Source organism: Theropithecus gelada, chromosome 1 (genome assembly GCF_003255815.1).
Source record: "Theropithecus gelada isolate Dixy chromosome 1, Tgel_1.0, whole genome shotgun sequence".
NCBI classification, from domain to species: Eukaryota; Metazoa; Chordata; class Mammalia; order Primates; family Cercopithecidae; genus Theropithecus; species Theropithecus gelada.
This window is the reverse complement of record NC_037668.1, coordinates 192,242,524-192,264,823: the sequence shown is the minus strand read 5'-3', so window position 1 is coordinate 192,264,823 and position 22,300 is coordinate 192,242,524. Positions and strand designations below refer to the sequence as shown.

General features: G+C 38.4%; 2 protein-coding genes across 3 annotated transcripts in view; one reads left to right on the top strand and one right to left on the bottom strand.

The window, feature by feature from the left end:
• The window catches only part of KLHL20 (kelch like family member 20), a 67,569-nt gene extending 62,965 nt beyond the window's left edge, over positions 1-4,604 (top strand). For both annotated transcript variants that reach the window (XM_025355617.1, XM_025355608.1), the window contains exon 12: positions 2,949-4,604. In XM_025355617.1, coding sequence (XP_025211402.1) covers positions 2,949-3,033 — 85 coding nt within the window. In that variant the 3' untranslated portion in view covers positions 3,034-4,604. The remainder of the gene's footprint in view (positions 1-2,948) is intronic.
• Positions 4,605-17,123: 12,519 nt separating this feature from the next.
• Positions 17,124-22,300, bottom strand: part of CENPL (centromere protein L) — a 26,836-nt gene continuing 21,659 nt past the window's right edge. The window contains exons 4-5 of the mRNA XM_025404111.1: positions 20,597-21,139; positions 17,124-18,102 (exon numbers count right to left, since the gene is read on the bottom strand). Of these exons, the coding sequence (XP_025259896.1) occupies positions 18,031-18,102; positions 20,597-21,139 (615 nt within the window). The 3' untranslated portion in view covers positions 17,124-18,030. The remainder of the gene's footprint in view (positions 18,103-20,596; positions 21,140-22,300) is intronic.

The window sequence follows — 22,300 nt, the reverse complement described above, 5'->3', positions numbered from 1 at the left end:
CATGCCATTTTTTGGTGTTCTTGTGGGAAACCTATGCTTAGGAAAAACAAATTGCAATTACTTTTGAAAAATTAATGTTTAAAAAAAGAATATTTCATTTTTAAACCCATTTTAACTTTTAGGGAGGAGGCTACATCTTATTTAAGAGAGTTTAACTTAAACTTCATTTCTAGGTTTCATTTTACTTTGCTTTTAAATCCTCAATTGTCTAATAAATCTTTCCTAAGTAGTTAAGTAGTTTTTATAATTTCACATAAATTAGGTGACTTTTGCACTTATTTTAAATATTCAAAACCTTTACAAACTTAGCAAAATTCTCTTAAACCTTTAAACTTAAAATAATTAAGTCTAAATCTTTACTCAATCATATTTTATACTGGAATCACAAGAGTAATCTTATAGATGCTCTAAAAAGCCAAATTCTCTTAAACCCTATAAGAACTTAAAATGCCAAACATATAGTTGATTCTCAAACTTTAAAAATAACGGTACTGTGGGTTTGATGTATGGCATATCTGTACTTAATTCTAAATACTAGTCTTCTAAGAAAACAGTTTTGCCTTCTAAGCAATTTGGGATTTCCTTCTCAATAAAATGGGCTTACTTGCCTAAGCAAGTTTAGGGTTACCATCTCAGTGGCTAAGGTTGCACATAACCAGAAATATCAGGCTGGACATGTGAGCTGAGGAGCAGACATTCTGGGAAATTTTTCTTATGACCATGAAGGATAAGCTGAGCTCTGTTTTACTGTTACTGTTCTAAAAGAGGCAGTCTTGTAGTCCATTCTTACTGTGTTCTAATACATTTCCTAATTTTAAGCCTGCAACTATCCACCTGGGTTTTTTCATCACCCTATTAGATTCAACTATAGTCTATCTCTAGGAAAGCCACAACCTTCACAGAGATTTAAGTGACATGCTTTGGATCCTCCATATGTCTCACAGCTCCATATGACTCAGTGGTCACAAACTAAAGTCAAGCTAATAACAGCATAGTACTTTTTGCTCCTACATCACATTTTTACAGTCCTGTTCATTAAGTAAAGATTTACTAATGGCCGGGCATGGTGGCTCATGCCTGTAATCTCAGCACTTTGGGAGACCAAGGTGGGCAGATCACCTGAGGTCAGGAGTTAGAGACCCCCTGACCAACATGGTGAAACCTCGTCTCTACTAAAAATACAAAAATTAGCCAGGCATGGGTGGTGGGCACCTGTAATCCCAGCTACTTGGGAGGCTGAGGCAGGAGAATCGCTTGAACCTGGGGGGCAGAGGTTGTAGTGAGTGGAGACTGGGCCATTGCACTGCAGCCTAGGTGACAGAGTGAGACTCCATCTCAAAAAAAAAAAAAAAAAAAAATTTACTAAGTGCTCTGAGCCCTGGGGATACAAAACTAAACAACAACAACAAAAAATTCCTGCTGAGCGCACGCCTGTAATCCCAGCTACTAAGGAGGCTGAGGCACGAGAATCTCTTGAAGCCAGGAGGTGGAGGTTGCAGTGAGCTGAGATCACACTAGTGTACTCTAGTCTGAGTGGCAGAGCAAGGCTCCGTCTAAAAAAAATTTTTTTGCCCTGCTGGAGCTAACCAATTGTATTGAGGGAGACTAACAGTACCATACCAGTAGATGGAAGTGCTATGGCAAATATCAAAGCAGGGGAGGAGGCTAGGGAGTACAGGGAGGGGAATCTGTTTTTATTTTATTTTATTTTTTTTATTTTTATTTTTTTGAGACGGAGTCTTGCTCTGTCACCCAGGCTGGAGTGCAGTGGCCGGATCTCAGCTCACTGCAAGCTCCGCCTCCCAGGTTTACGCCATTCTCCTGCCTCAGCCTCCCGAGTAGCTGGGACTACAGGCGCCCGCCACCTCGCCCGGCTAGTTTTTTTTTTTTTTTTTTGTATTTTTCAGTAGAGACGGGGTTTCACCGTGTTAGCCGGGATCGTCTCTCGATCTCCTGACCTAGTGATCCGCCCGTCTCGGCCTCCCAAAGTGCTGGGATTACAGGCTTGAGCCACCGCGCCCGGCCTGGGAATCTGTTTTTAAAGGTGGCCAGGGAAGGCCTCATTGGAAAGGTAACATTTTAGCAAAACCTAATAACGATAAAGGATAGGTAATGGCAGCTTTGGGCCTCTCACTGGCAGGATATTTTCTTCCATATACAGCTTTCTATTTTTACTAAGAATTTTGAGTAAGCATAATTTCTGAAGACAGCCAAATTTACTGTCACTTAATCACTATAATCTTATCTGAGGACTTGTTTCTTAGTAACTGTCACTAAATAGAATTAGTAATAGATGACAAGGTAATAGTCATTAAATTCTTGAGGATCATCTGTTGAAAGATTAATAACTAAATATTTGCAGTTACATATCCCAGACTTAAAAACCAACTCTACCTCATAGCTGATAAGGGTCTAGTATTCTTCTCCATGGAAGGTCCTTAATTTTGAAGATGATCTTGTCACAAACTAGGTGCGACTTTACTCAAATCCAGTTTTGTTCTATAAAAGACTTGAGGAGGCTGACAGAGTACATATAAGACAAAGGGATAAAAATAAATATTTAAAGAATTTTAGGCAAAGGGAAAACATAGGTGGGACAATAATATAGCCAGGGGCAAAATTACAAAAATGTAGAATATATAATTCTGTGTAATTGTTAGAAGTCAGTGAGGTATAAAGTTGTAAAGTTCTGATGCAAAAAGTGAATATGATGCTCTCTTATTCTTCACACAGCCTCCTATGAGAGCATGTCAATCTCTGAAACAGTCCTGCTACTCAACAGTGCTCAACTGCAGCTTCTAATTTTTAGAATGAAGACAGTATTAGTGTGAAGCTGAAAATATTAGTTGTAATATAAAACATAGAAATGTGTTAATAACATCTTAGTTGTGGAAGAAATGGTGCTTTTTTTCCAGTTAGAAAATATGATTATGTTTCTCTCTTTGCAGGTTATATGGCGGGATGAATTACCGTCGGCTAGGGGGTGGTGTAGGAGTTATTAAAATGACACATTGTGAATCCCATATTTGGTGAACACAGAGAAGACAGAGTCTTGTACATATTCCTCTGTATTCTGGGGAGCTTTGACCTTGGAGCTTTGTACAGCTTGAGAAAACATTAGAACAAATTTTATTATTTGCCGGTGCCTCAACATATGGAAATACAAATGAAAGTAGTTCACCTGCAAGATGCACAATAATTTTCAACTCTGTGCAGAAGAATATTTATTTTTGGTTTTAATTTATCATGGTTTTTTGTTGTTTTCGTTTTGAACTTATCCTTCCTCCCACAAAAAAAGAAAAGAAGAAAAAAATTCCAAGCAGCAAAACTTACTTTGTTTATAAGGTATTGATTTAGGTTTGAAAATACTATTTAATAAGGGCATAAGGGCTATATATGATTTGGCTGTTATTTCTAGACACTCCATTCACGTGATTCCACTAACAAGGATTACCAGGAATTAAGGTAGGTATGCAAAATGTATTAGCTAGCCATTATTCTTGCACTAACCACCAGAACACTTGAAAATCTAAAAAAAAAACAAAAAAAAAAAACCAAGAAAAGGCAACATCTCATTTTAAATAGTACAATTCAGAAGGGATACTAAATCAATAAAAACCAGGACTCAGACACTACAGTTTTCATCAGTGTAATTTTATGTCTTGTTTCTATATGAATTTGTTTATTTAGTCTTTTTTTCATAATATTCTCATAGAGTTTCTGCTAGATCTAGAGCTCTGCTCAGTGCCTCTTATAAAAACAATATATGTCTCATATGCTGTCTTGAGAATCCAAGAGAATCACATGCAGCTCTGCAACAGTTTTTGCTCAAAAATGTTACCAACTAAAGCAACTGTCCTTCCTGTTTCCTTATTGCTACCAAGGACCAGCAGGGAGAAATATCTTCTCCCAGCAGTGAATTCTGTTATGCAATTTATTCTTGATGCTCAGGCCTAGTTAAGCTGAGGCTTACCTTTAATAACAGCCTCCAAGGGAATGAATTATTCAGTTCATGTAATAGCACACATTAAAGAGTATAAAATCAATTGAGGCATTTTATTAACATCTTGGTTCTTTTATACAAACAATGTATCATTATCTTCATTCTATAAGACCATTGTTACTACTTCTCTCAAATTGCACTTTCTGGTAAAAAGTTAAAAATTTTTAGGAAAAAACATAATTTCAATGGTTAAAGTTTTTTTTCCTCATTGTATTCATAGACAAATTTTTTTCAATATATTTTGCAAGAAAAATCTTTGAATAAGACTAACTGCATTTAAAAGGAATAACCTCCTTTCCCCAACTACAAAGATGTTTGGCAACTTTATGTTTACATTTAAAGATCATTTGCACCTTTTTCAAGGAAAAAAAAAGTATTGAGTAAACAATTGTTTACATGTATCATTTATGCTTTTTTCTAGCATGTATAACTTTTTTAAATAAAGGTAGTATTTACCATTAAAAAATTTTTAGCTAATGCTTTTTATCCTTGTACTTTTGTTATTTAATTTGGAATTTCTGTTTCTATATAATTTATTTTACCTGTATGTAAACTTACAAGTGCTTTCAACTTGAAGGAATAAAAGGATTGCCAGCTAGAATTAATAGGAATTTTCATTATCTATTTTTATATGTTATATTACCTAACCTATAAACTTATTTTCTAGGTAGAACTTAGAATCATACAATTTTGAGCTGGAAGGACTCTTTAACAATCATCTAGTCCATACCTATTTATTACACTGATCCAAGTCTGAAAACCACAGAAGTCTGCCTAAGAATAAATAGTTAATGACAGAACCAACATTAGAAGTCAGTTTCCTCAATTCCCAGTCCATTCCTCCTTCTATGCCACACTGCCACTGCAGGTTTACCTGAAACTAAATATAATAAAAGACCTTAGGTATTTTAACTAAGTCTGGTATGAACATGTAAAAAGTATAAAAACTTTTATGAGATCCTTACTGTAGTACATCATTAACAATCAGTCTTCAAGGCAAAACCATGTATTTCCCAAGACTCTACTATTTCATACATCTGAGGCAAAAGAGAGTGATAATAGCAAGAACAAAACTAGGGATTAGACACTCCATTAGTCAGGAAGTCCCCAGTGAGAGCAATTCGTACGGCACTGATTCAAGAGTAGAGACCCAGGAATTAACAGCACTGGCCAGAGTCTTCATTGGAGACTGTTAGGGGTTTGTTTTCTCCCTCCAGTGAAGGCACTCCACTTTTATTATTGATTGAAATGTATTCTGTTAAAGGTGTTGCTGTAAAATAGAATGTTTATTAATTTGTGTGCATAGTTTTTTCCACAACTCAAGTTTGGAATAGGGGTTGGGTTGGCAGTCATTTTCATTTCATAAGTAAGTCTACTGAAGCTTAGAAAAGTTGAAATGACATGGTAGGAGCTGAACCTTAAATCTGTAGCCCCTGATTGTAAATCCTTTGTGCTCTATACACATTCCCACATTCCTGTTTTTGATTGCTTCCCAGTTCTCTTCCATAATGTTTTACCTCTAGATACTCACACTGCAGATACTTCTTCTTGACGACTGTGTAAAAGGGGTCTTTCCCGTACAAGATGTGAGGGAGTAGGGGACGAACCTTTCAAACTTTGTGTTAACTGGGGAAACAGATGGGCAAAGAAAAAATGCAAGAAGGAAAGAAATATAGAAAAGGAGAGAAAGCAGCAGCAGGAGGCAAAAATGACCCACTAAACCTGAGTGTGTCTGCCCAATTGTGAGAATGGCTCTGTAAATTGCTTTGAGGGCCCTGCTGGAAGTGACGGAAAAGAATGGTCCCAAGAAATGACAAAACTCTTCAACTAAGTTGTCTTACATGTCCTTTATACTGATCTTTCAGTTATTTAGCTGTGTAAGGTTAGGAACTTAGATTATTTTAAATGTAAAAAAGAAAGGATGGTTATTCACTGAACTATCATAAAATATTTGGGGTTATTCCAGTAACAGTAACCTACTAATACCCCTATCCTAGAAAGACTGTTTAAGCCCGAATTCCTAGGAAAAGAGGACACATATCTTCAGTGTGAATTTAGATCAGTGAACCCTTGGACTTCTCCTAAACAGGAACAGCCCCTGCTTTCAAAAAGCTTAGTTTTAAGCCTTGGTTTCATCAAGCTTCTCGATCAGTGGTTCTCAAAGTATGGTCTGTGGACCCCTGAGGTCTCCCATATCTTTCTTTTTCTTCCTCTTGTTGCCCAGGCTGGAGTGCAATGTTGCAATCTCGGCTCACTGCAACCTCTGCCTCCCAGATTCAAGCGATTCTCCTGCCTCAGCCTCCTGAGTAGCTGGGATTACAGGCATGTGCCACCAGGCCCAGCTAATTTTTTTGTATTTTTAGTAGAGACGGGGTTTTGCCATGTTGTTCAGGCTGGTCTCAAACTCCTGACCTCTGGTGATCCGCCCCCGTTGGCCTACCAAAGTGCTGGGATTACAGGCGTGAGCTGCTGCACCCAACTAAGTCCCCAATATCTTTCAAAGTATCCATGAGTCGAAACTTTTTTTTTTTTTTTTTTTTTGAGAGGGAGTCTCGCTCTGTCGCCCAGGCTGGAGTGCAGTGGCTCAATCTCAGCTCACTGCAAGCTCTGCCTCCCAGGTTCACGCCATTCTCCTGCCTCAGCCTCCTGAGCAGCTGGTGCCCGCCACCATGCCAGACTAACTTTTTTATATTTTTAGTAGAGATGGGGTTTCACCGTGTTGGCCAGGATGGGCTCGATCTCCTGACCTCTTGATCCGCCCACCTCAGCCTCCCAAAGTGCTGGGATTACAGGAATGAGCCACGGCACCCGGCTGAAACTATTTTCTTAGTAAAACTAAGTTTTCTGCCTTTTTTACTGTAGTGGCATTTGTGTTAATGGTGCAAAAGCTATGGTGGGTAAAACTGCTGGTGTCTTAGCATAAATCAAAGCATAAATCAAACTGTACAACTAGACATAGTATTCACCACCATAGACTTGTAGGACCTTTTTTTTTTTTTTTTTTAAACATGTTTTTGTTTGAGACAGAGTCACGCTCTGTCACCCAGGCTGGAGTGGTGAGATCTCTGCTCACTGCAGCCTCCACCTCCTGGGTTCAGGCAATTCTCCAACCTCAGCCTCCCAAGTAGCTGGGAATACAGGCACCCACTAGCACCCCTGGCTAATTTTTTTATTTATTTTTCGTAGAGACAAGGTTTCGCCATGCTGGCCATGCTGGTCTCGAACTCATAACCTCAAGCGATCCGCCCACCTCAGCCTCCCAAAGTGCTGGGATTACAGGCATGAGCCACTGTGCGTGGCCTGGATTTTTAAAAATTTGCTTAAAAATGTCCTTGATGAAGCAACAAAAATTATTAATGTACTAAATCTCAACTTGTGGACATACATCTTTTTTCAATATTTTATGACAAAAGGGGAAGTATGCATAAAACACTGCTGCGAACCAAAATACAGTGGTTGTCCCAAGAAAATCTTTTGAGATTGTTTTAAGATGCAAACTGAACTACCTACTTTTTGAAAGAATGACACACAAATTGAGGTCATTTAGACTTGGGTGTTGAGCAGGCATTTTCTCTCAAATGAACAAAGTGAGGCTATCATTTCAAGGAACACAACTGACAGTACTTATTGTCAACCATATTCAAGAGAAAAATTACAATTTTGAGAAGGCTATGTCAACTATGAACTTGACAGCTACTTAAAAACTTTTCTGATGAAACTGATGATGACATCGATGAATGCCTTTTTAATTGTATAGTGAAGCGTGCCAACATGTGGAAGATCTGTATAACTCATGGAATCAGTTTTTCTAAATGATTAATGCACAGGTTAAGATGTATCCAAAGCACAAGACAGACCAACAGATCTTATGGGAACAATATGAAAGGTCTATTGATATGGTTTTAGATTTCAGCAGTCACTTGTCAAGTTTTAATGTAATATCAGGAGTATCCATAATTATCAGAAAAGCTCTTAAAATCCTCCTCCCCCTTCCAATTTCATATTTGTGTAAGCCATATCTTCTTGACATACTTCAATCAAAATAACATTGCAAAAGATTGAATGCAGAAGCAGGTAAGAACTCAATTGAGTTCTAATAAGCCAGAAATTGAAGAGTCATACAAAAATGTAAAAGAAAACATCACTACGTTTTTTGCTTTTGAAATAAAAAAAATTGTTTTAAAAATGATAGCCTGGGCCAGGCATGGTGGCTGATGACTGTAATCCCAGCACCTTTGAAGGCCCAGGCGGCAGATACACTTAAGATCAGGAGTTTGAGACCAGCCAGGCAAAAATGGCAAAACCCTGTCTCTACTAAATATACAAAAATTAGCTGCGCATGGTGGTACATGCCTGTAATCTCAGCTCCTTGGGAGGCTGAGGCAGGAGAATCCCTCAAACCTGAGACACAGAGGCTGCAGTGGGCCGAAATCATGCCACTGCACTGCAACCTGGGTGACAGAGTAAGATTTCGTCTCAAAAAAAAAAAAAAAAGGCATGTAAATAGGTTTATTTTTGATGCACTATTTTTTTTAATTTCTCTATTTTAATTTCTAATATGGTAAATCACTAGATATAATGCATGTAAACAGAAGCTCTTTGTGTCCTCAAGTTTTTGAGGCTTTAAAGGGATCTCAAGGCAAAAATGTTTGAGAACTGCTGCTCTAAATCTTCCAGTTTACAGGAAATACAAAGGAACAGAGGAATGTGTTAACTTCATAGCAATTCAATGAGCAAAGTTCAAAAGTGCGAAACTTTACAAGACAAATAACTTCGCTTCTCCAAAAATTGAACTGCAAGAAAAGAAAGTGGAGAGGGAGAAACTGACAGAGTAAAAGGAATTTAAGACTCATATCATCAGCCTAGAGCGGTGGCTCATACCTATTAATAAAATCCCCCAGCACTTTGAGAGGGCAAGGTGGGAGAATCGATTTAACCCAGGAATTCAAGACCAATTTAGGCAAATAAGAGAGACCGTCTTTACAAAAAAATACATATATATATAATTTATATATAATTTTATGTATTATATATAATTTTTATATATTATATATAATTTATTTATATATACATTTATATTAGCTGTGTGTGTTGGCACATGCCTCTGGTCCCAGATACTTGGGAGATTGAGGTGGGAGGATTACTTGGGCCAGGGAGGTCCAGGCTGCAGTGAGCCATGATCACACCACTGCACTACAGCCTCCTTGACAGAGCAAGGCGCTGTCTCAAAAAACGTCAACCAGATATGAGGGCGATCTGACTGTGACATCTGTCACTCTATTGATTGCCAGGGTTGATTCGGCTGATCTGGCTAGCTAGGCAGGAGTCCCCTTCCTCCCTCACCACTCCATGTGCTTCCCTCTTGAAGCTGTGCACTCAGTGAAAGAGGATGCCATCTTCAGTCAAGGGTATACAAGTAGCTGCACTCCCCTGCTAGAACCTCCAAACAAGCTCTCAAGGTCCATTTGTAAAAGAACGTAGGGTAGTCAAGCTTCCAAGACTCCGGACACATCTGAATGAGTTGCTGCATGTGGCAGTCTGCCTTTCTTTAAAAACAAACAAACAAAACCACCAAACTTCAAGTAATAAGGCAGGTAATGTTTTACATAATGCATCTCAGTATAAAACATGCAATGATTGAATTATTTACATAGCCCAGCAGAAGTGATTCAATAGTCTGCCCTGATGTGGACTGTAAGAATGATTAGAAAAGAAGTTATGCCTGAGAAAAGTTTGAAAGACAGTAATAGTTTTGCTAAGTGGACAAGAGTCGAAAGGACAGTCCAGGCAGAGCAGCATATGTAAGCTATACAGAAGGAAGGCAGTGAGACAGTATGGGTTGTTCAGGGAAATCAAAGCAGTCTGCTTTCAGGAGAATAAAGTACAAAAAGCCTATGTCCAGAAATAAGACAGGAGAACCAGGTATCATAAGGGCCTCATATCCCAGTAGTTTTCTCTCTCAGCTTTCTTTTCTGATGCTTAATTCTAGTAAGTTCTGTGAGGGTGTGGTCAGGCTCTAAGAGGCCCCAGTGATCCCTGCATTCTGGTATTCACATGCTTGTGTAATCCTCTCCCAAAATGCACCAGGGTTGGTCTGGTCTGTGTGCCTAATAGCGATGCTAGGAGCTCTGGTGGGGAATGTTAATAATGGGTGAGGCTATGCATCAGTAGAGAAAAAGGATACATGGGAAATCTCTGTAAACATCCACTGAATTTTGTTGTGAACCTAAAACTACTCTAAAAAATAAACTCTATTAAAAAAAGTGTAGGGGGATGGTATGTCACTTCCAAAATTAGGCTTAAAAAGACTCTAGCTTTTTGTCTTGGGTGTTTTTCTCTCATCTTTCACACTCTGGGAAATGCAAATACATAAAAAAATATAAGAAACCCATGAACCTCCATATACCCACCACCCAGCTTCAAAAATTAACAGATTTTGCAAATTTTGTTTTATCTGTCTCCTCTCACTCTTACTTCACCTCTCCATCACCACTGAAGTATTTTAAAGCAGATCCCAGGCATCACCTTAAAGTCATGCACTTCATGCATAACAACGTTTTGGCCATTGACAGATCGCTGGTCTCATAAGATTATAATACTGTTTTTACAGTGCCTTTCGATGTTTAGATATGTTTAGATATAAATCCTTACCATTGTGTTGCCTACAGTATTCAGTACAGTAAGTAATATGCTGTACAAGTTTGTAGGCTAGGAGCAACAGGCTATCCCACATAGCCTAGGTATGTAGTAGGCTATACCGTCTAGATTTATGTAAGTACACTCCGTGATGTTTATGCAAAGATGAAATCACCTAAGGACATATTTCTCAGAACATACCCCTGTTGTTAAGTGAAGCATGACTGTATTTCACCCACATTTGAATATTTAACAGATAAGGTCTAACTATAACAACATTATCACACTTGATAAAATTAACATTCCTTAATATCATCTAATACCCAATGTTAAAATTCCCCTAGTTACCACTTAATTTGTTTACTATTACACTTTGAAGTTTTCTTTTTTTCCTGTCCCTTCATTTGCTCATGTGGTCAAATTTCTATTTTGTTCCTTTGCCCTTTAATTTTAGAAATTCTTCTATAGTTTCTATTTGTGTGTGTGTATCTGCACTACAACAGATATATTTAAACATATTTCTCTACGAAGATACTCACATTAAGAGGCTGTTATCCATCCTGGCTAACATGGTGAAATCCTATCTCTACTAAAAATACAAAAAAAAAAAAAAAAAATTAGCTGGGCAGAGTGGCGGGCGCCTGTAGTCCCACTGCACTCCAGCCTGGGCGAGACAGGGAGACTCCGTCTCAAAAAATCAAAAAACAAAAAGAGGCTGTTAGAAATACTTCACAGGTGCTCCAAAGCATCAGTCGTAACATACATGATACTTAGCCCTTATTTGGAGATATAAGAGTGGCAGTGGCTTCGGGTGTTATCAGCTAGCTCCATTATAAAATACTTCATCAATCTTTCACCTAAGGGGTTAAGCAGATACTAATAATCGATGCTTACATCTATTATTTCACTGAGAGTTATAAATGATGCCTTATCATTCCTTTGGATTTATCAGCTGAAATATATCTGAAAAACTTGCCTTGATCAGCTATCTGATTATCTTGAAATACAATTTATACTAGAAAGTAGAAAATGTTTGCTTCTCCCCTTTACCAATTTTCAGAACTTGATTCTGCAGCAACCTCCAAAAGTAACTCACCAATTTCTAAAATTTTGTTTAGTATTAGTACGAGCTCATAAATTATTTTTTACTTTAATATTCTGATGTAAATAAATTTTTACATATTCAGTCAGTTGCACTTTTTCCTTTTGATATTTGAATTGTCTCACCTTTGGCAAGTAGGGTCCCTCTTCATTTTGACTATCCTTTTGACACAACTTTTGATAGCTATCTTGCTTTTCTGATATATGAAAAACATTTTTATACATTTCTTGTCCCAAACCTGAAATCAGCCCTTCCTCAAGAAGTTCTAGCTCCTTTTAGTGGGAAATACTTACAGAACATAATCTGTGTCTTAGTAATGTTCATTGTTAATAGCTTTTTACTGCTTCCAGACCTCTCCAGTAAACAAAGCTATGTGTTTTTTGGCAAAAGAAAACCAAATCAAGAATAACCTCAATAGATGCAGGAAAAAAATGGTGACAAAGTGCAACACCTATTCATAATAAAACCCCTGAACAAACTAGGAATAGAAAGGATCATTCTTAACTTGATAAAAGACATCTATGAAAAAACCTACAGCCAACATCATATTTAATTGTAAAAGACATGATGCTTTCCTACTAAAAACAAGACTAAAATGTACATTCTTACCAGTTCTATTCACCACTGTACTGGAGATTCTAGCCAAGGCAATTCAGCAAGAAAAAGAAACAAAAGATTAAAAATTAAGAAATAAAATTGTCTTTATTCACAGATGAGATGAATCTTATATGTAGAAACTCCTAAAGAATTCAGTGAAAAAAAACTAAGTTCAACAAAGTCACAGGATACAAGAGCAATATACAAAATCACTTGTATTTCTATATGCTAGCAACAAACAATTTGAAAATGAAATTAAGACAATTCCATTCTCAATAGATCTAAAAGAATAAAATATTTGAAGAAGATTAAATGAATGGAAAAACATCTTGCTCATAGATTAGAAGATTTACTATCATTATGGCAACACTCCCCAAACTGCTCTATAGATTCAACACAATCATTATCAAAATCCCAGCAAATTTTTTTTTTTTTTTGCAACGATTGACAAGTTGATCCTAAAATTCTTACGGAAATGCAAAAGACTCAGCCAAATAACCTTGGGAAAAAACAAAGTTGAAGTTCTCACACTTCCTGATTTCAAAATTCACTACAAAGCTATAGTAAATTGAGACAGTGTCATACTGGCATAGGAAGTGACAAGTACAATGAAATAGGAAGTCCAGAAATAAACCCGAACATCCATGAAATGCTGATTTTTGAAAAAAGTGACAAGACAATTCAATAAGAAAAAAAGTACTTTCAACAAATGGTGCTGAAGCAAGTGAATATCCACATGCAAAAGGATGAATTTGGAAACCTACCTCACACCATACACAAAATTTAACTCAAAATGACAGACCTAATTTTCTAATTAGAAAATCCTGAGAAGAAAACAAAAGTAAACCTTTAAGACCTGAGGTTAATCAATGATTTATTAGATTCAACACCAAAGTACAAGCAATAAAAGAACAAAAATTGATTGATTAGACTTCATGAAAATTAAAAACTTTTGCACTTTAAAAATAAGAATTAATTCTGATATTCCCAATTAAATGTAATATGATTTTTTACTTACTTTATTTGAAAATTGTGTATCTTTTACACTGATAATTTTTTTTTCTTTTTTTAATGTCACCCAGGCTGGATTGCAGTGGCACAATCTTGGTTCACTGCAATCTCCACCTCCCAGGCTCAAGTGATCCTCCCAACCCAGCCTCCTGAGTAGCTGGTACTACAGACACGTGCCACCGTGCCTGGCTAATTTTTTGTGTTTTTTGTAGAGACGGTGGTTCTGCCATGTTGCCCAGGCTGGTCTGAACCTCCGACCTCAGATGATCCACCTACCTTGGCCTCCCAAAGTGCTGGAATTACAGGCATGAGCCACCATGCCCAGCCTACACTGAAAATCTGAATAATTACATACATGTTACCATATTATAAATAGTGCCAAAACAATAATAGCCATATTATTAATAACAAGACAACTGAATGTGATTTAAAATTTATTTGCTGCTCTTCTTTTTCTAGGATGGAGCCTGCTAGAATATACAACCAGAATACCACAAATTTAAAGATACTAAAAATTTAAAGATACACAAATTTAATGATACTCCAGACCGGGTGCAGTGGCTCATACCTGCAATCCCAGCACTTTGGGAGGCCAAGAGGGGAGGATCACTTTAGCCCAGGAGTTCAAGACTAGCCTGGGCAACACAGCAAGACCTAAACTCTAAAAAAAAAAAAAAAAAGAGAAAAAAGGCCAGACATAGTGGCACATACCTATAGTCCCCAGCTACTCAGGAAGCTGAGGTGAGAGGATCACTTGAGCCCAAGAGTTTGAGCCCAGCCTGAGCAATACAGCAAGATCCCATCTATAAAATAAAAATATAAAGAACAGGTGTGGTGGCTCATGCCCATAATCCTAGCATTTGGTGAGGCCAAGGAGGATTGTTTGAGCCTCGGCTGAGGTGGGAAGCGTTCAAGACCAGCCTGGGCAATACAGTGAAACCCCATCCCTACCAAAAATACAAAAAATTAGCTGGGCTTTATTGCATGCACCCGTAGTCCAAGCTACTTGGGAGGCTGAGGAGGGAAGATGGTTTGAGCCCAGGAGGCAGAGGCTGCAGTGAGCTGAGATCGTGCCACTGCACTCCAGCCTGGGCAACAGAGCCAGACCCTGTCTCTAAAATAAAAAATAAAATAAAATAAAGTAAAGTAAAATGAAATGAAATAAAATAAAATAAAAATAGATACTGAAAAAAATTTGTGTGAGCTGGGCACAGTGGCTCTTGCCTGTAATACCAGCACTTTGGGAGGCCATTGCAGGAGGATCGCTTGAGCCCAGGAGTTTAAGACCAGCCTGAACAACATAGGGAGACCCCATCTCTACAAAAATTAAAAAATTATCCAGGCGTGGTGGCAGTATGACTGTAGTCTCAGCTACTTGGAAGGCTGAAGTTGGAGGACTGCTTGGGCAAGGGAGGTCAAGGCTGCAGTGAACTGTGATTGTGCCACTGCACTCCAGCCTGGGCAACAAAGCAAGACCGTGTCTCAAAAAAGAACAAAAAAACTTGTGTGATTATGCCATGAACTTAATATAGTTAGGCTCATTTATTTTTAATTGCTAAGGATTGCTTTGTTTTTTCCTTTGATTCTAATTTTGTCTCCTAATTATACAAAACATTTACATGGTTCTAAACTATAAAAAAGGAACATTCAGGTAAATCTTAACTCTCATTCCTGTCCCCTCTACTCTGTTCCTTCCTTCTCTCTATAAGTAAATACATTTATAAGTTTGTGGTTTATCCTTCCATTGTTTTTTGAAAGTAAGGAAATACACACTCATATCTCCCTCATTCCTTACATAAAAAGTACAATACTCTACATTCTGTCCACATACATTGCTCTTTCACATAACAGTATATCCTGGAGATCACTCCATGGGACTAAAGAGATACCTTCCCCATTCCTTTTTATAGTTGCATAGTAGTAATTCATTTTGCAGCTATACCAGGCCTGATGAGCGTCTGAGTTGTTTTTAGTCCTGCTATTACAAATACTATTGTAATAAGTAACCGTGTACATGCTTCATTTCATAATTTTTTGCCAGTGAATTTTTGGGACAGAATCCTAGAAGTGGAATTGTTAATCAAAGGGTGACTGCACATATAGTTTTGTTCAATGTTGCTAACTTCTTCTCCATTAGGGTTATATCATTTGCAATAACCTTTTAACTGTTTCCCTTCTTCCACTCTTGTCTACCTACACCCATTCTCCCTCCTATCTTATAAAATACTAATTCAGTCGTATTACTCTCTTACTTAAAATCTTTCAGTGGCTTCCCATTGCATTTATAATAAAATCCAATCTCTTCACACTATAAAAACTTAGGTGATATAGCTCCTCCCTCTGTATCAGGTTAGAATTAGGTCTATCAGCAAGAAAGACCCAAAATGACAACAGCTAAAACAAGACACAAGTTTACTTCTCTGACAAGAAAATCTAGAGGAAGACTGCCCAAGGCCGGCACTGGAGTTCACCTTCAGGAAAACCTCAGGGCACAAGCTCCTCCCAGGCCATGCTCTGTCATCCCTAGGACTTGTTCCTCATCCCCATGACCTAAGAGAATAGCTATAGTACTAGTCATAATTTCAATGTTCCAGGCAGCAAAGTGGGAAGAAAGGAAAAGTAAGAAAAGGGGGATGCCAGCTGTTTTTTATTATAGGTAAGATTCCTGGAAGCTCTACATGACACTTCAGTTTGTATCTCAAATCAGAACATATTCATATGACTATACCTACCTACGAGGAAGGATGGAAAATATCATCTTTATTCTGGGCAGCCAGGTGCCCCAGCCAAAAATTGGGAGATATTATGCCATGGAAGAAGGCTCTGCTGCACAACCTGTTCAGTTTCAGTTCATAATAGGCCATACACCCTTATTCACTATGCTCTAGGCAAAAAACTTCCTTTGTTCTTCAAAGCTGCCAAACTCTTACCTATCTCAAGGTTTCTCCTGCCTAGCACACCCTTCCTCAGATCTTCACATGGCTTGTTCCATCTCATCATTCAGGACTCAGTTCAAAAGGTCACTTCCTCAGATAGATCTTTGACTACTGTATGAAAGGTAGGCCCCACCCCAGTCACCCTTTTTCATATTGCACTGCCTTATTTTCTTCATGGCATTTGTCTCTGAAATTATTTACTTTTTGCTTTATTTCACTAGAACATAATTTCCTCAGAACAAAGACCTTTTTTTCACTTCTTCACTGCTATATTCCTATTACACAATAAAATTCTAAGCATATGGTAGGAGTTTAATATTAGTTGAATGGATGAATGTCTCACTCCAAAGCCCATGCTTTTCCCATTACATCTGCTGCTCCTAGTATATCTGAAATAATATCCCATTCCAGTAGCTAATCTTTGTTTTTTTGAGAATGATAGCCTATTAATTTTCTTTCAATCAAGATTTTTAAAAAATTATTCTTAAAGTAAAAGAAAATCTTACGCTCAGTAAGTAAAAAGAAGAGATTTGGATAAAACATCATGGGCAAGACTCTTAAGTTGCTCGATCTCAGTTTTCATCTGTAAAAAGAAAGGGTTGATAAAAATTGATTTAATCTACAGATATTTATCAAGCATTATGCTAAACTGGGACATGAAGGTTAAATAAGATAATTTCTGACCTCAAAAAGGGCTCACATGTGCCTTTCAACTCTATAATTTGTATGATTCTATATAATTGTTAGTCCACACCCTCTGTGTTAATAGAAAAAGCCTACCAATTTCCACTACTGAGATGTTAATTAAAAGATGTCAAGACATTGATAAACACATTGGTTCACTTTAAAACGAACATTTAATTCAACATTGCAACAGGAGTTGAACTGTATTTAAAACAGAAGCATATTAGTGACTAAAAAAAATGTGTACATTAATCCTTAGTTCCCTTTTGAGGGGATTTTGATTGCCAGTTCTCTGCAGTGAAATGCTAGGAAAATGTCTTTAGAAGACAGAATTCTTTCTGAATGCAAGTCTAAAATGCTTAAAAGAGATTAAAGGTTTTAAAGACTCAAATCAGAAATATCCATTAGATATATCTCATTTGAATCCTAAGAGTTTAAACACAATAAACACTATATTTATTTACTTTATTTTTTTTATTTTTTGAGGCAGAGTCTCACTTTGTTGCCCAGGCTGGAGTGCAGTGGTGCAATCTTGGCTCACTGCAGCCTGTCTTCTGGGTTCAAACGATTCTCCTGCCTCAGCCTCCCCAGTAGCTGGGATTATAGGCATGCGCTACCACACCCAGCTAATTTTTGTATTTTCAGTAGAGCAGCGGTTTCACCATGTTGGCCAGGCTGGTCTAGAATTCCTGGCCTCAAATGATCCACCCACCTCAGCCTCCAAAAGTGCTAGAATTACAGGTGTGAGTCACCAAGCCAAGCCTATATATATATATATATTTAAAGATGACAAGAAATTAACAACTCAGCATTTTGAGATTGGCATGCCAGGTTATCATGATTAGTACATGGGCACCTGGCTGTGGCTCATCTACTACCATATTCTTTGTACTTCTAGATCCTTCTTGGCTTCCATCTTGGCAACTCCAAAGGCATGGTGGGGAAAACAGATGCAGAGATAGATGCCTATTTCTCCTGCAGTCTCTTTCAGCATAGCAATTAGGCAAGTCATCAATAAGAAAAAGAGTATATAATCTGTAACTTATAGTCCACATAAGGCTTCACTCAATTTGAAAAACTGCCAGTTCTGTCAAGTATGCTAACACTCCGATAAGATATTTATGACACAGAATCTGCAAAAAGAAAAAGAAGACATTTATAATTAGAATAGTATTAATTATAACAAAGCAGATTGATATTTGAGTAACCAATGTTATATTGGTCTAACTTCTGGATTTAATTCATGAAGTTTAACAAATGCAATACACTCATTTTTGGCCAGGCACAGTGGTTTATCCCTGTAATCCCAGCACTTTGAGAGGCTGAGGCAGGAGGATCACTTGAGCCTAGGAGTTCAAGACCAGCCTGGGCAACAAAGGGAGACCTCATCGCTACAAAAAATTGTAAAATGTAAAAAACAGCCAGGTGTAGTGGTATACGCCTATAGTCCCAGCTGCTCACAAGGCTGAGGGAGGAGGATCACTTGAGCCCAGGAGTTAAAGGTTATAGTGAGCTATAATCAAGCTACTGCATTCCAGCCTGGGTGAAAAAGTGAGACTCTGTCTCTAAAACAAAAAACAAACCTCTCATTTTTATATTTTCTATTTCTTTCCTTTTTTATTTCTTAATGCTGGTCTCTTCTCATCAAAATTATTTCCCAACCTACTGTTGCACTGTGACCTCCAGTGTGAAAAGCATGAATATAGTGCTTACAGAGTATTGACTTCTTGGATCTAAGAGATAAGAGTTCAAATCTTGATTCTTCCTCTTGATAAGCTATCTTGCTTGTCATTTAAACCTGTCTTGGTCTCAGTTTCCTTGTTTTAAAATAAAATATGGATAAAAACACCTAACTGTCCGGGCACGGTGGCTCATGCCTATAATCCCAGCACTTTGGGAGGCTGAGGCGGTTGGATCACAAGGTCAGCCTGGCCAACATGGCGAAACCCCATCTCTACTAAAAATACAAAAATTAGCCAGGCATGGCGGTGGGTGCCTGTAATCCCAGCTACTCAGGAGGCTGAGGCAGGAGAATTGCTTGAACCGAGGACGTGGAGACTGCAGTAAGCCAAGATCACACCACTGCACAGCAGCCTAGGAGACAGAGCAAGATTCCATCTCAAAGGAAAAATAATAATAATAATAATAAAGCCTAACTAGCCAGGCACAGTGGCTCACACCTGTAATCCCAACACTTCAGGAGGCCAAGGCAAGTGGATCATTTGAGGTCAGGAGTTCAAGACCAGCCTGGCCAACATGGTGAAACCCCAACTCTACTAAAAATACAAAAATTAGCTGGGCATGGTGGCAGGCACATGTAGTCTCAGCTACTCAGGAGGCTGAGGCAGGAGAATCACTTGAACCCAGGAAACAGAAGTTGCAGTGAGTTGAGATCACACCACTGCACTCCAGCCTGGGCAACAGAGCAAGACTCCATCTCAAAATAAATAAATAAAGGTAAAAATAGTAAAAAAAAAAAAAAAAAAGTAAAATTACAAAAATTAGCCAGGTGTAGTGGCTTATGCTTGTAGTCCTAGCTACTCAGGAGGCTGAGGCACAAGAATCGTTTGAGCCCAGAAGGCAGAGGTTGTAGTTAGCCGAGATCGCACCACTGCACTCCAACCTGGGTGATGGAGTAAGATTCTGTCTCAAAAAAAACAAAAAGCAAACACACAAAAAACACCTAACTACAGGGTTGCTCTAAAGATTAGAATTTAAGGTCTGTTAAACTCTTGGCACAGTAACAAGATCACAGGAAACATTTACTGAATGTATATTGTGGCTGTATATTTTAACACATTTTAGGAGCCAATTCTCAGTTTATTTCTGATACTTTTTTTTTTTTTTCTTGAGACAGAGTCTCACTCTGTTGCCCAGGCTGGAGTGCAGTGGCACAATCTCGGTTCACTGCAAGCTCCGCCTCCCGGGTTCACACCATTCTCCTGCCTCAGCCTCCCACGTAGCTGGGACTACAGGCGCCTGCCACCACACCTGGCTAATTTTTTGTATTTTTAGTAGAGACGGGGTTTCACTGTGTTAGCCAGGATGGTCTCGATCTCCTGACCTCGTGATCCGCCCGCCTCAGCCTCCCAAAGTGCTGGGATTACAGGCATGACCCACTACGCCTGCCCTATTTCTGATACTTCTTATCAGAAGCCACCGCGCCTGCCCTATTTCTGATACTTCTTATCAGAAATCACTCTGCAGAGAATAAAACAATGTCTGTATTATTTCTTTCCCAATAAGGATAGAAAAGCCTAGAATATAAAGATGACATCTTAGTCTTGTGTTTCTGGCTATAATTTTGTCTAACATACAAAATTCTCTATTACTCTGAAAATTAATTCAAAATTTCACAAGAAACAATTTTCAAAGTTTCAAAGTTACTACAAAATAATAATTCATATTATTACCAAAGGCTGAAGCACACAGCATATAGTGTCCTTCCATTATAAGGCTATATCTAGAAGGCTAAAGACTTTAGTAAACCATAAACCATAACATAAAAGCTCTCTGTTGTCTTGAATACATTCAAGTATGTTTCTTCAATGTGGACAATACACTCATCATACATTTTTAAAACCATAAAATGAGGAAAAATTACTTAACTAGATTGTTCAAACTAACCTTTATTTTTCCATCAGTATGTGCTGAAGCTACAGATGTTGAAACACGAACCAATCTTGTGGCTGATAAATGAATCTTGAAATGTCTATGGAAATGTGAATAAAGGCAGTCCATGAATAGGTCAACTTCTTCCTGGGTAACCTCCCCAGGTGTTTTGTGGATGCTGTCCCATAGAGCTTTTGCATCCTCTGGATGTATTGCGTAAGAAATGTCCAGACTTTGAGGGCTACAGGGTACAGACCAAAGAAATTCAGTAGTAGCCACATAATGGTCCACTTTGCATGCAGTCCACATGGCAGCCATCCAGGAAAGATTAAATGCATTGATTGTTAAAGGACTGAAATAACAGTCAAAGGTTTTCTGAAACCAAGTTCCAATTATGGCTGTGTTAGATTCTGCTCCATTTGCAAGGAATAAGGGCAGACAGGTGAAATCTTCTGAAACAGTCTCCAGAAGACTGTCTCCAAAAACACAGCAGAACCAGCCAGTCCACAACACTTTACCTTCTCTATTCTCAGATGGCAATTGAGATTTTGACAGAATCTACAAAGAAAGTAAACAGGTCCCTTAAATTCAAAAGTACATTTACTTCTAAATTCCATCTTCTCAAAATTAGTTCATTAAAAATAAGACGAGCCAATGTAATACCTGCAAAACAACATAGAGGGAATAGTCTCCCTAATGATTAACAGGACGTATAAAAATAATTGGCCTTTTTTTTTTTTTTTTTTTTTTTTGAGACAGAGTCTCACTGTGTTGCCCAGGCTGGAGTGCAGTGGCGCGATCTCAGCTCACTGCAACCTCCACCTCCTGGGTTCAAGTGATTCTCCAGCCTCAGCCTCCCAAGTAGCTGGGATTATAGGCATGCACCACCATGCCCGGCTAATTTTTGTATTTTCAGTAGGGATGGGGTTTCACCATATTGGCTAGGCTGGTCTCATACCTCTGACCTCAGGTGATCTGCCCACCTTGGCCTCCCAAAGTACTAGGATTATAGGCGTAAGCTACCATGCCTGGCCCCCAGTATTCTTATACAGTGGAAACACGATGTATGGCAAGACCTTGGTGTAACCAAAATGCAAAATAAGAGCTACCAATATGGCATAACTAGGTGTAGTACCCTGAAACAAACAAACAAACAAAAAAGCCCCTCAACTTTAGAAAGAACTGTGAAAGATCAAAAAATCCAACATGTTTGAATTCTTTCATTAAGGAAGACTTCAATATTTCCTAAGGCAGCACTATCAACTTAAAATGTTCTTTTATGGCCGGGCACGGTGGCTTACGCCTGTAATCCCAGCACTTTGGGAGGCCAAGACGGGCAGATCACGAGGTCAGGAGATCGAGACCACCCTGGCTAACACGGTGAAACCCCGTCTCTACTAAAAATACAAAAAATTAGCCGGGCGCGGTGGCGGGCGCCTGTAGTCCCAGCTACACGGGAGGCTGAGGCAGGAGAATGGCGTGAACCCGGGAGGCGGAGCTTGCAGTGAGTCGAGATCGGCCACTGCACTCCAGCCTGGGCGACAGAGCGAGACTCTGTCTCAAAAAAAAAAAAAAAAAATGTTCTTTTATATGTGAGACCCTACATTTTCTACCCACTGGTCCTGCTTTCTTCCTTTTGGGCATGTAGAATATAATCATATCTAATCTCTCTTCTACAGGAAAAGTCCTTCAGATATTTGATGGTCCCCATCATACATA